General features: G+C 36.7%; 1 protein-coding gene and 1 pseudogene across 5 annotated transcripts; one reads left to right on the top strand and one right to left on the bottom strand.

Moving 5' to 3' along the window:
- Nucleotides 1-59: 59 nt before the first annotated feature.
- Nucleotides 60-5391, bottom strand: LOC110769533 (Regulator of Vps4 activity in the MVB pathway protein). Of its 5 annotated transcripts, none has more exons than XM_088250928.1 (8): nt 5292-5391; nt 4982-5018; nt 2953-3026; nt 2721-2853; nt 1828-1931; nt 1555-1699; nt 1325-1465; nt 60-1061 (listed from the first exon to the last, which is right to left on the bottom strand). In XM_088250928.1, the coding sequence occupies exons 3-8, from the start codon at nt 2991-2993 to the stop codon at nt 279-281; spliced, it is 1347 nt and encodes a 448-aa protein (XP_088107054.1). In that variant the 5' UTR covers nt 2994-3026; nt 4982-5018; nt 5292-5391; the 3' UTR covers nt 60-278. The 5 variants fall into 5 exon arrangements, with proteins under 5 accessions (XP_088107054.1, XP_088107055.1, XP_088107053.1 ...); XM_088250929.1 differs by having other exon boundaries at nt 2953-3010; XM_088250927.1 differs by lacking the exon at nt 4982-5018 and having other exon boundaries at nt 60-967; nt 998-1061; nt 5292-5306.
- A 7432-nt stretch (nt 5392-12823) lies between these two features.
- The window catches only part of LOC148295507 (G-type lectin S-receptor-like serine/threonine-protein kinase CES101 pseudogene), a 1403-nt pseudogene continuing 271 nt past the window's right edge, over nt 12824-13955 (top strand).

Genomic DNA, 13955 nt, shown 5'->3' with positions numbered 1-13955 from the left:
CAATATAACCAAGTTGACCATGTCACCAAAATCAAAACAAATAAAAATAACTGCAAACATAAAGAATTAGACCCAGATTTATATCTAAAATATGTTGGATTCTGAACCCTGAAGTTCAGCCATGAAACTTTTGGATTTTTACAATGAAATATGATTAGTAAACTAACGAATGAATATTGATAGAGATATCAAACTGGAACAAACAAATAATCTTTCCTATAATGGACATGCACCATGTAATTTTTTTTTTACAAAGAGACTTCTAATGCTGCTGTCTTCTATATTCCTCTAAGCGCTGCAATTCGAGCTGCCAGTTCATCATACTCCGGTAGTTTCGGGTGCACATGTGCATCTGGTTGTAAGGAATTGGTTCTTTCGTGCCCTTTCGGTGCCTCAATTGGAGATGTTGGCTCTGGTGGGAGAGATGATGCTCTGGCTGATGGAGCATGTCGCTGAGATCTTCTGCTTCTGTTCGCGGATTCACCAGCATCAATGTCTACTTGACTTAGATTGCCCTTCATCTGTCTCGATTCATGGGGTGACTGTTTCTTACTGTAATGCATCAAAAGGCCATCCAGTACCCTCTCTTCCTCATCCCTTGGATCATTCCTGTCAAGATTTTCACGACCGGGTGGCGGTTTCAAGTTTTTCCTCCTAACTGATCTTGGTTTTGGATCATCTTCGCCAACTGAAACATCATTATGGTGATCTGTTTCAACATGGCTGTTTAACTTTGTGGGATCCTCAAAGCTGCTTTCCTTTCTTTCAGGTTTTGGTTTGTAGTAAGGCGGTGGAGCAAATTTGGAGTAGAAGGGCATCTTGTTATCTGCTTCATCCCCTGATGTACTTCCTACTGAACTCGAACAATACTTCGGGGCGTCTTGGGATACATCTGTCGTTGTTTCATCTTCACTTCCTACTGATGCAGTATACTTTGTTCTGTGGCTCAAAACGTCCCCAGCATCCTGGTTTTTTCCCTTTGGAAAAGCATTATCCTTACTTTTATGTGATTTGTGCATATCATCATCACTGTCACCTGGAGACCCATATCTGCGCTGTCCCTGCGAAAAAGAGAAGAGACCATAAGAAGCATTAGAATATACATAATGCGGGCACAGAAAAACAGGATAGACGGAAATGTTTGGCATCTAAGAAAATTTGGAAGGTACAAAAGTCCACTCTTCAACATCTTTTTTTCAAAGGTTAAATCGCCAAAGGCAGGGGGGCTGAGATAATGATTTGAGGTGACGTATTCTGTGAATACATAAGCTTGATTCTTTCCAGTAGCAATAATTTTGTAACAATGATATATAGGTAGACTTACTTGGTCAAGTGGAGATGGAGTATACAGTTTCTGTTCCAAAGCCTTTGAATCCCATTCAATTGAGAACTCTTGTGCTATGTCATGCAATAACTGAATCTTCATCTCCTTTGTAGGAGGCTTTGCCTTCAACCTCTCCACAAGCTAAACACAAACGATTAAGTGAGTATGCATTTTCTGAGTATAATTTAACTATGAACTTGAAGAGCAAGTAACAAGTTGTGAATTATTACCTCTTTATTCACAAAAGGTTCAAGGGAATTTCCATATCTTTCAGTAAACATATTTCTGAGGTCACGCAGTTCGGGCAAATCAGCAAATCGTGCTGCAGCGTACATCAAAGATGGAACAGCTTCACTGCATTCCTCAGGACATTCGCTACAAAACAAAAAACAAATAAGAGAAGGTGGAAAAGTCTATCAAACTTATGATCAGAGACATGTATGGCATTGACAGTTAACTCTGCCAGTGAAAGCTAAGAATATTATTTCGGAAGCCACAAGTACCTCTGGTTTTGCATGAGAGAGAGATTATTTGAGATACATCCAATAAAGTTCTCAGTTAATACATAGCAGGCAGACATATTTTGCTCAACCAGAAGCCCCTCAGCCTGAGTCACAAAAATAATGAAGAGTTAGGCATTGACTAAGATATAATGATTTGGACGCTTTGTGAGTGAACAACTGCTACAAGTATTCATGCAATATGTAAATCATGGATCATCTGCTATGTTGCAATCTGAGTAATCTTCATTCCATCACAACGAGAGCAACCCATTATTTGCTAGCATAACACATTCAAGAAAGAAGATCAAAGGAAGAGTACAAAAGATAAAAGAAAAAAACAAGCACAAAAGACAAGGCACATAAATACACATAGGTGATTTTACCATTTCAATTGGCCAAAATTATTTGTTTCTCATATTCATCATGCAATACAGATCATGCCACCCCTCCCCACATAGAATGATTTATGAGTAAAAAGAGGGCATAAAATGCATGACCAACATGAGGGTACACGTCATCCATAGATGAAACGTGTGAGGGCAAGCCATGGTGGTGATGACAACAAAACAGGGCCCCACAACCAGTTGTTTTAGCTATTGTATCAAGATTTGAGACAAAGAGCCGTGACAGAATCTCTCTGAATGGATGATGTATCAGATGGAAGCAACAATAACATGCCGCCATCACCGAAATTATGCAAAAATTGCAAGCAAACAGAAAATCATCTATTTGTAAAGAAAAACAAAAAGGACAACAGAAAAAGTCTTGAGGCAGAGCATGAAAAAAAGCCTATTTTTCAGGCCACACAAGACCATAAAAAGCAACAAAAAGAAAAGAAGATAAACAGAAGGAGATTAACCAAAACCCAAGAACGAGATTAACCAGAAACATACCCTGCCATAGGCATTGATGTCAAGGCCACTCCTCAGAAGATCAGCAATATCATTCTTCAAAAACTTCTGTACTGCGCTCCTCTTTTTCTTTATCGTCTCAAGCCTCAACTTCGTGATCTTTATATCAGATTTGCTGCATCAAACAGACCCAAATTTAGAAACACAAGAAACAAAAAGCAATGAAATTTGTATTTAAAAAAAATTAAAAATTCGAGTTGCGTTTGTGCCAAACCATTTGGTGAAAAATTTCGGCTTTCTGAATCCCCTCAACATCTTGATCTCTGAGGACTCTGGAGATGCACAAAACTGGTAAATAGAGAAATATGAAAACCCGTTTGAAACCAAGCTTTAATGCAATTCAATGGGTTTTCTAAGAATGCAACAAGAAGGTAAAGAATGACTGAGATATTGAAAACTTGGGGCTCATCTCATCAAGTCACGCCAAGAATCAAATACAAGAAAACCCAGAAGGAAAGCAAATGGGTATGTTTGGGATTGAAAGAAAGACAAGCACTTGAAGCAAGAAACAGAGAAACAATGGGGTTTTCAGCAATTTGGGTTCAAAATGTTGGGCAATTGGGTAGCAACAAAGCCTCTAATTTGGAAGCAACATGAGGAACAGAGCTCAATAACCAAGAAACAGAGCTGCTATACACACACATATATAATATTTATATATATGTGTATGTATATATCTTTCCTATGAAGAACCTCAACAGAGAAAGAGACGAGGGGTCAATGAACAACCTATATATATTGCCAGATTGAAGCTCTTAGAAAAAAATAAAGAGCGTGGGTTTTTGCCGCGTGGCCTCTCTCTCTCTCTCTCTGTCTCTGAGAGCCTCCCGCTAAAAATATAATTATCGCGCTCTTTTTACAAAAGTCGCTACTAAAGAGCGAAAATTACCTGGTTTGCCTGTTGAGGATAACGAACATGGAAAGGGTATTTTTGGAATATAAGTTTAATTTCTTTTTCTTTTTGTTCGGGCCTATTGTTTAGGGTTTTAAAGCGGGCAGTAAATGTAAATCCAATCGCAGGCAACCAAAGCGTCGAGAATTTAGCGTTTTATTACTGGATGGATTTGGTCCCAAATTTTTTTATTAAATAGATTTGCTTCGAATTTTTTTTTTTTACTATTAATTAGTAGCCTCTCCGCAAGCGCTTTCGTGTCTGCGAGAGGCTTTTTTTTAAAAAAAATTAAATTTATTTTAGAATTAAAAATAATAATGGGTATTTGTGTTCAAAAAAATATGATCCATTATCTTAATTTTCTTTTAATTTTAATTTTTTTTAATATAAAAAAGTGTGAATTTACCATATTATCCTCATTTGATTAATAATTTCAATTATTAATGTTTGCATTAACCAATGGCATTTTTTGGTATTTTGAATGTTTTACCATTCTCTGCCTTTTGCTTTATATATATAGATAGATTCTTAATTAAGTTAACAAATAATTATTGTTAATTTAATTACACAAAAATTAAATTAGTTTTAGGGTAAAGACCAGATTTGGGGAAAGGGGCAGGCAATCAACTTGATTAGGTTAAATATGTTCCTAAATTTATGAGATAAGAAGACAAAAATGGGTAGCAGCCCGTAATTAGCTGTCCCTAGCTTAACGGGCCTGCAAGGAATTCTTCAAGTATATCTGGCACATATTAAAAGGTATGCAGCAGCCAAATAACAAGGTTTAACACCTAATCAAGGCACCATGTATAGACAGATACTCTTAAACCTCAATACTCAAGTTGGCGATTTTTCTAGGTTTGGAGAGGAACTTCCTTGCCCCGGTGTCACTGCCCTTTCCTTCTAGACTTTTGTTGCCCCAGTATAGCGGCTCTCTCCTTCTATCTTATGTGATTGGTGACATGAGAAGAGAAATAGAAAGGGAAAGACAGTGAAACCGGAGTAGGAAAGTAAAGTATTTTTCTTATAAGTTAGAACATAGCACAATAAGGTAGTTATTCACCACAATTGGGATAGTGTGGTTGACCATTATGCTATGTACAAGTTAAAGTTTGCCTCGTCAAGAGAATCTTTAGTCACCTAAAAGAGAACTATACTAAGATTTCCACCGAATATGTGCAGGAAAAGAAGAAGAAAAAAAGTTACTTTGAAGTTTGAACCACGACTGGCTCACTATATAATGGAGCAATAATGGAACAATCTTAAATATGTAAACCATTGTTACACAAAAAAAAAAAATCAACTTTGAGCACTATATGTGGTTTGTTGATATTTTGCATTCATTACATACCTTATAATTTTGTATCTCATGAGAGAATCGGTTGTGACTGACGCATCAGGGGGAAGCATGAATAAAAAAATCAACAGACGTTAAATCCAACAAAATGATAAACTGAAATCCTCTGTGTCGAGCATACTTCCAAAATTTCGATTACTAATACGAAAAAAAAAAAAAAACTGAAAAATAAAATTCTAATTAAATAGGCCCTTTATGTAGGGCACCAAACCCTAACTCAACTAGGAAGCATAAAATTAACAAAGGAAAGCTAATGGAATAAAAACATATTTTAACCTACAAGAAAATAAAATCAAGGACTTACCCAAAACCATCTTCTCAAGCAAGCCCCAAATAGCCTTGATGAATTTTGGCTAACCTTTCCCTCCCACATTTTCAAACTAAGAATAAAAGAAAGTAAAATTCCATTGTATATTATATAAGGTTTGGGCATATAGTCTGCGTCCTCCTTAAGCATCCATTTGTCACTTCCAGAATGTTGCTTGATGGAAGCGAAAGCGAGTCCAGCAGCCTTGTGACCCGGGGGGAAAGTGGTCAAGCTTGCTAGGACACAGCTGTGTGCAAACATATGCCTGCTGGCACAGTGACGAGATATATTTATGACATGTCAGCATATTATCTGTTACTTAAATATAAATATTATTAACTTATAATCTATTTCATTAATATATTGAATTGAAATATATAGTTACTTTGTCAGATAATAAGTTCTTGCAAGATTTATTAACCTTTTTAACGTGCACTTGCATTCTCACATGTCTTTTGATGTGGGAAAATTTCAAATCTAACACGAGAATCATTTAATTGAGCTTTACAAGTTTTTTTTTTTTTTTTTGGGTCTGAACCACGAGGTGGTTCTGAATGGGCCCCAACTATGGGTGGCACCTTTAAGCCTTAACCACAACCCAGACTAATCCCCGCTCACACCGGGTCGGCCCGTAAGGGATAAAGTGTTGGCCAAAGTGGTGACTCCATACGAGAGCAGGGATCGAATCCCTGACCTCTCTTAAGGCATGAGAGTGCCGAACCACTCACACCAACCACCTTAGTTAGCTTTACATGCTTTTGAGTATGTAATGTAGACATCAAATCTAAAATCAATGTGAGCATCTAGCTCGTAAATATATTTGTTTCAATAATTTATTTATTTCTATTCACGTAAGATTTATGTTGTTGATTAAGTTGAATTCTTGTTTGAATGTATAATTTGAATTCAGAGTTTGAGAACATTACATGCTATCAATATTTGATAATGAAATATTACTCACTGCTTGAAATTGTTGGTGTTTTATTTATTTATTATGGATTGAAAAGAAATGGTTGGTCTTTCTAGAAAGAAAAAAAAGTGAATCTTGTCGACCAAAAAAGAAAAATTAATAAAAAGGAAGGCAAGCGGTAGTTGTTTCAACTTTTAGTTGGAAAAAAGGTTAGAACCTTGGTTTTGAGCATGATTAATGTACAAAGAATAATGGCAAGGGATAAACCAGGACTTTTGGGTAACAAAAAGTCGTCAAAATGATGCCGAATCATTGTGGTAAAAACATGCTCAGTTACCTCAATTACATGCGATTTCTGAGGAAAAACTCATATATAAATTAGGTAGAATATAATGAGCAATGAGGATTCGAACCTGAGATTTTTGACCTGCAAGTTAAGGTCTTTTTTTACTAGGCTAAACCCGTAGACCTTATTTGTCTACATAAATCTTTATAGATTAATATTTTTTATTTGATGATGTATAATTTTCACCTTCCTCCTCAACTTGAGGAAGTTTGTATATAATATTAAGAAACAATCCCAAGACCATAAAGACCTAGATTTTTTTACGTTTTTTTTAGTATCACATCCTATCCTACACTGGTCAATTTAAACCTAATTTGCAGGGCGAAAGATGATATGATTATACAAAGGTTAATAAAGTATTATTGTTCTAATTATATAAAACACAAAGTCGTGGAATAAAACCCAACATTGACCATTGGCACATTCGAGTACATGACTTCAGTTACATGCATTCAATATTCATAAGTTGAAATTGCTCTGACTGGTCACCATCATAGGGTCTATAATGATCAACGTCTTTTAGTTCCTTATAACGAACAACTGGCAATAGCATTTCTCTATAATTAATGACTCTTTTTCGAGATAGTCGAATGATTTTGTATTTAGGTATACGGTCTCTGGTAAGCTCTTACTTAACCAAAACATAAAACCCAAGAGCAGCTGGCAGTGAGTTGGTTGTTGTGATTGTTGCGAATAGAAAGAGAACACTGATTGATTCTCAGAAATAGGAGCTGGCAGGCGTAGAAACGTAAATGAGCTGGTTAGGGTTTTCCTATCACACTTTTTGACACTCTATGAAAAGCAGCTTGGAAAATAAGTCGTTGGGTTCCTTTCACGCAAACTATCAACTTGTAGTTCCCAGCACAGCACTTTTGGAACTTCGACTTCAGCTAATGCTGCTTATGCCACGTCAGATTTTGGCTTGTATGATTGGCCTAGCACCGAAAGACACTATTGTTGTCGAGAATTATATATTGGATGGATGACAATGAGCATTTAATATAATTTAATTACATGGATGGATATAGCCATGTGGCATGTAGGGAATGATGGCATCGGCCATGTCCTCATCACTCACTTTCTTCTTTAGTTAATTACCTACTTGTGTAGATGAATATCATTTTCTGTTAAAATTAGGGATTAAAATAAACAGGTAGATGTAAATGACTTGTAACTCAAGAGGAAGAATGGGTTGGGGTTATTAATTATACATCTACCTCCATAGAATTGAGATTAACACTGCCGATAATGCAATGAAACGGATGATAACATTTTCACGTGTCATTGTGTTATTGGCCAGAGATTAAAAAACAATGTTATCCCCCATTACATGTAAATTTTTATGTTAATGATGGGGATTGTTCCTTGAGGGCATTGTCCATTATTCTTGAAGGGCTCGTTTGGTACACCTTCTAAGCTTGGATTGGACTAGACAAATTTTTATCTCATGTTTGTTTTCACTTAGTTCTAGTTTTAAGTGGGACTGTTAATACTGGCCCACCAAAAACACCTGCGTGGAGAGGGGGGACAAGCTAGTCCCAACCCAAGCGCTTGCAACAGCCAAGCCCTTGCCGCAACCATCGACCACCCAAGCGCCTTCCACAACCATAAACCACCCAAGCACCTGCAACCGATCCAAACCCCCACCGTCACAGCTATACGCAGTGACCCCAATACAGCATCGTAGTCAATTCCAGTTAGTTTCGGCGAGCACCGATTGGAGATAACGACTTCGCAGCTTGAACTATAGGTTGTGGACACGGCGATTGTGCAACGATGGTGAATGTGAGATGATGATGACTTTGCAAGCAGAGGGAGAAGTAGAAGACAAAGTATATTGAGAAGAAGCAAAGAGAAAATTTTCGGGGAAAAAAAAAAGGAACAGAGAAAAAATTTGGGAAAAAAAAAGCAAAGAGAAAAAATTTCAAAAAAAAAACCAAAGAGAAACATATACTGAGAAGAAGAGGCAAAGGAGAGAGGATGGAGAAGAAGAAAAGAAGAAGAGGGGAAGGAGAGAGAGGATGGGGAAGAAGTAAGTCGCAGGAGGAAGAAGAAAAGAATGAGATGCAGAGAGAGAAGAAAAGTCAAAAAAATAATATTAAATTCATTTCAATATGTTTTTAAAAATTTTAATTTTAAAAAAATAAAAATTTAGTCCTAGTCCAAACATACACCAAACGGAGGACAATTGTTATCCAGTTTAGGCCAGACCAAGTCAATCCAAAACAATCCCTTATCGTAGTCCATGCCAAGACAGTCCTTCATACCAAACGAGCTCGAAAAGGCTTCGCTTGTCTTGGAGTTGAGTTGCGTTCCATCTGTAGCCACAAAATGAAGTAGTAATTGCATCTTTATATGTGTTAGAAAATTTGTGATGGCTCATGAAAAATAAGTTGCGACTACTCAAATTGAAATATAATATGGAAGGATATTGTAGTTCAAGCAGTTACAAGCAGTCTACCCTATATTTAATGTTTTTGTGTTGAAATCCCCAACATCACTTGTATAAAAAGAAATAGAACATCTTTCAATTGATTAATTTTTGTTATTGAGTATGCATTAAATCTTGAATATGTATAATAATATTGCTTTTTGTGATCACCAAACAAGTCCGCAACCCAATGTTGTGAGAACCAATAATAGGATAGTTGGGCTCATCAGACCCGAGGTCTAGCCCATTTCGTTCTTTTGTTTTTCTGCCTTTCCCCCTATTTTGTACTTTAGTCATAATCATAAGTATCTTTATTTATTTTCAACTATTTTTCAGCATTATTTCATAGGATCACTAGTCATATATTCCATGAACATGCCAGCCCATTGGGCTCAAGTATGTTGGAGGAGGAACTGAAGGAAGAGGAGTATGATTTTTCTCTCTCTCTTTTTTTTTTTTTTTTTTTTGTCAGAGGTTGGAAGGGGGAGGGGGATTAAAATTAGTGGATTTCCTTTGGATTGCACGGCTATGATTTCGAACCCCGGTGCCATATGGGGGGAGGGAGGAAAGGGACACGCTTGACCACTACGGGAATAAGTTATAAGGTGTTGATATTAATTTTACCATTTTGTGGGTACTATATGGGATAAGTTTTTTTCATGAGTATTCCATTTTCTACATTCAAATTGAACAAAATTTCTTAATTTCTTAATTCACCATAATTTAAATTTAAATGTAGGTATCTCCTATCTAATTCAATCTCGAACTCTAAACGAGCTCTTAAGGTCGGCTGTGGACATTAAATTTATTGAGAAGGCCCAAATTCGATTCAATTCGGGCCTTTGATTTGTTAGCTTTAAAAGTGAATCTTGGCAAACTTTGTTATTGTTTAATAATGCCTTGATTGATGCCATTCAAACTCAAAAATGCAAACACAACCTACATGTCATAGATAGAGGGTTAGTGGAAAGCCTATACCAACAAGATCACATATCGAACGACTATAAAAATGGTATCGAATGAGGCTCAACGAAGCAAAATGTGCATTTATCGCAAGGGAAAATTCCCGGGTTACCATTGCAATTCTTCAAAAGTAAATTCAACACTATATGTTTCTTGTCTCTACATTCGATCACATTGGCCAACCCAAATGAGGTGCTACCAAAAGCATCTCAAAACGTTGATGAGAGAACTGAAAAGGCAATTTTCTTGAACAAGAAGGTACTCCCGTCGAACCAATCGCTCTAATCGCTCCGAGTGGAAATTTCGGGGGAGAAGATCGCTGTGGTAGAGCAAGGTTGTGATGGTGGCTGCCGGCCGAGCTATCAGTGCCGTCACAAGCCTCACCAATGATCCAAGCATCAATTGCATTAGAGACTGCCACAAGTTTTAAGTTGCCACTAATTAATCAAACCACCACTAATTCTAAAACATACATGCAACTTAATTAGTGCGTTATGAACCCACCAATAAAAAACAGTGCTCGAATGAAAAATTAGATGACAAATATTACTAGGAATTTAATTCATCCAGCTTGACTGAAACATAATACTATGATTGCCGAAGTTGTAAACTTTGATTGAAAGATCACAAATTTAAACACACAAGGGGTTCTTTGCTCATATTGTAAGTACAAATTAAAGAAAAAGACTGCATGCCAACCGAAATATTTACTACACAAAATAAGAGAGAGAGAGAGAGAGAGAGAGAGAGAGAGAGAGCATACCATGGTGATGGGCTGATCACGAGAAAAGAAGATGGGTTGACAAAGGATGAAGATTCAGTTGGAGAAGAGAGAATCTTGGTATTAAAGAAAGAGTTTATCCAATAGAAATTTAATTTAAAAAAATGAGTCACAGACACTCAGAGAGAGAGAGAGAGAGAGAGAGAGAGAGAGAGAGAGAGAGATGTGATTTGGATTTTACAATAAATAAAAATGTCACTTTGAGGTGCTGTTGAGAGCTCCTGCCCTTCAATGGGGTTTATATGCCAAATGGTTGAAGCTGAAAATGACTGAGAAACCCAAGACAAAGGTTCTGAAATCTGCGTGAGTTATTTGGCCTCGTTCATAATGCCTGCCTGCTTTGGGTTTATCGACAACACCCCCAACAAAAAAGAAAAAAGCCAACAGATTCACACAAAAGGGGTGTTTTTTTTTTTGGGTTTTGTTTGGTGAAAATGGATCTTTTGACAAAAAGTGCAAGCAGTAACAAGAACAGAGCCAATTGTGGTCTTCTGCATCACAAATTCACAATAAGCCTCTTTCTATAAAAGCAACTTTTAACTTGGGAAATAAGAAGAAAGCTTCTGAAACAAGTAAACTTGAAAACCAAGAAAGCAATCCTCTTAAACAAAATACGGATCTAAATTCTTGCACAAGACTTAATGTCCTAATGTGTTGATTGTTAAAGTTATGAGCCAAAGCCAATGCAGGGTTAGCACAGTGGTTGCGACCCTCCCCTTCTCCCCTGCTTGGCACGTAGGATCGCAAGGTTTCTTTCCTCCCAAAGTGAAAAAACAAAGTTATGAGCCAATAAAGAGAAATCCATATTGAAGCAAAAGCAGTCTCTTTCTACTGCATCAGCCTTTTTGTTAGTACCCTTTATATATATATATATATGAAAACTAGTGTCATCAAACTCTTGTTTTTTCTTTTTTGGTCGGCCATCAAATTCTTTTAAAATTTAATCGCTTAAAAAAAACAATGAGGTTCTTAACGAACAAAGAAATCTGACTAAATACTCAAGAGACAAGAAATATGCTGTAATTAATAGAGTTGATTCTAAGGAATAAATGTAGATTTCATGGTAGGTTTTTTCTAACTTATTGTATTTGGTTTCATACTTAGATCCATCTAGATAGTTTGTATTGTTGTATAAATCCTCTCTATTTGGAGAATAAATCTTCAACAAATAACTCTGATTTTAACATGGTATCAGAGCATATCTAAGCCTAAAGCTTTTTCGAATTTACCTTAATGACACTAATGCCAAACTAAACACCTACCTTTCGAGAAATTATAGTGTGGCACCATCGTACCACGACATCCATATATACTTCTATTTTAAATTAGACATGTTTAAAATAAAAAATATATATATTTTTTAGGGAAAAAAAATACTAGAGTCATCAAACCCTTTTTGTTTTTGGTCGGTCATCAAACTCTTTTTAAATTTAATCACTTAGTGCAGCAAATTGGGTAACAACTTATTTGTTTTAAAATAAATTTTGGAACTTTTTTATGCTTTTTTTTAATTTTTAATTTATTTTTATGCTTATTGATTGGAATTTGGACTGTATATAAGGCCCATACTTCCTCATCTGGTCTAAATACCAATCAAATAAGGAAAGAATGAACTGGATATTTACAAACAAAAAGAAAACAATAAAACTGGAACTTGAATTTAGGTGCTAGCTAGCATTATGTTTCCACGAAAGACTATGATGCATGAGTCTCAGACCCCAAAAAGGTCATCCAAATTTTCGGCCGTCATGTGGTCACATGACTCCTCTTGTCACTCCTCCCGTCCGCCTCTGCAAACGGGCCCTCTAGGAATTCTAGTTCCTCATGAACATCCGGCCATTCACTCAATGGAAAAAGTTTGGTTCCTTAAAACTAAGGAGGAGCTCATCCGCACAACAAATGGAATTTTGATTATGTACAACGCCTCAATTTTAAGGAGCCAAAACATGGTGCTGTGTTTTTGGTAATCAGTTGGCCCCACTTCCTCCTCTTTTCATGGAAAATATCATTTCATATAGTTCTTAAATTATATTCCCTTTAAAGTCAATTTATGAGGCTGCAATTTACAAGTTGCTTTGACTTTTTTTTTTTTTTTTTGGGGAGAGAAAGTTGTTTTGACTTTAACTTTTATATATTCAAGGCAAGGCTTATTGCCTTAACAAAGCCAAGGCTTGTACCTGTAGGTTCATGGAAAGGAATCTCATACTTCTTTGTATTCTGTGTTGCTGCTGCATAATCTTCATAGGGCCCTCTGACTCTCAAACTGATACTTTAGCACAAGGCCAACAGCTCAAGGATGGGATGCAGCTGTTTTCAGCTTCTGGGATTTTCAGGTTAGGATTCTTCAAGCCTGGAAATTCAAATACTTCTTACTTAGGAATATGGTACAACAGAAACAATGAAAAGGCAGCGTGGATCGCAAACCGAAACAATCCGATTCTTGAAAACTCAGGAGTTCTTACAATTGATCAGTATGGTAACTTGAAAATTTTATACAACATGGGAGATTCTATTGAGCTATATTCAGTTCATCAAGAAGCAGTAAATACTAGTGCTACTCTACTTGACAATGGGAATTTTGTGCTCAGTGAACTGAACCCTGATGGATCTATAAAACAGGAGTTGTGGCAAAGCTTTGATTATCCAACTGGCACACTTTTGCCAAAAATGAAACTGGGGTTTGACAGAAAAACTGGCCTCAATTGGACTCTAACTTCATGGAGAACTGATAATTTGCCTGCCATAGGGTCGTTTAGACTTGGTTTGGACCCTACTGGTTTAAAACAAATGGTCATATGGTGGAGAGGAAGCATCTACTGGACTAGCGGGCCTTGGACAATGGGTGCTTCAGCTTCATGTATGAGTTTTGCAATAATTATAAGTACAACTTTAGCTACATATCAAATGAGAATGAAACATACTTCAGTTATTCAGTTGATAAAGGTACCACTATTTTCCCAAGGCTCATGCTAAGTGCAGGGGGTGAACTCAGGGGTTTTGGGATGGATTCCATGTTTACAGGAGTTTCATGTACATCTTCCACCAACTCTTCCTTGAAAGATGGGTGTGTTCAGCAAAAGCTTCCTGACTGCAGGAGCCCCGGTGAGAAATTTGTGTTGAAAATGGGTCTCATGTCTCGTGATGGGATTAAGTTCCATGAAAATGAGAATCTCACTCTCATTGATTGTTGGGATGAGTGCTTCAAACTTTGTTCCTGTATTGCTTATGCT

The sequence above is a fragment of the Prunus avium genome, chromosome 3 (assembly GCF_965620075.1).
Source record: "Prunus avium chromosome 3, drPruAviu1.hap1.1, whole genome shotgun sequence".
Lineage (NCBI taxonomy): Eukaryota > Viridiplantae > Streptophyta > Magnoliopsida > Rosales > Rosaceae > Prunus > Prunus avium.
Note: the sequence above shows the minus strand (reverse complement) of the source record. Positions and strands in the feature narration are given on the sequence as shown.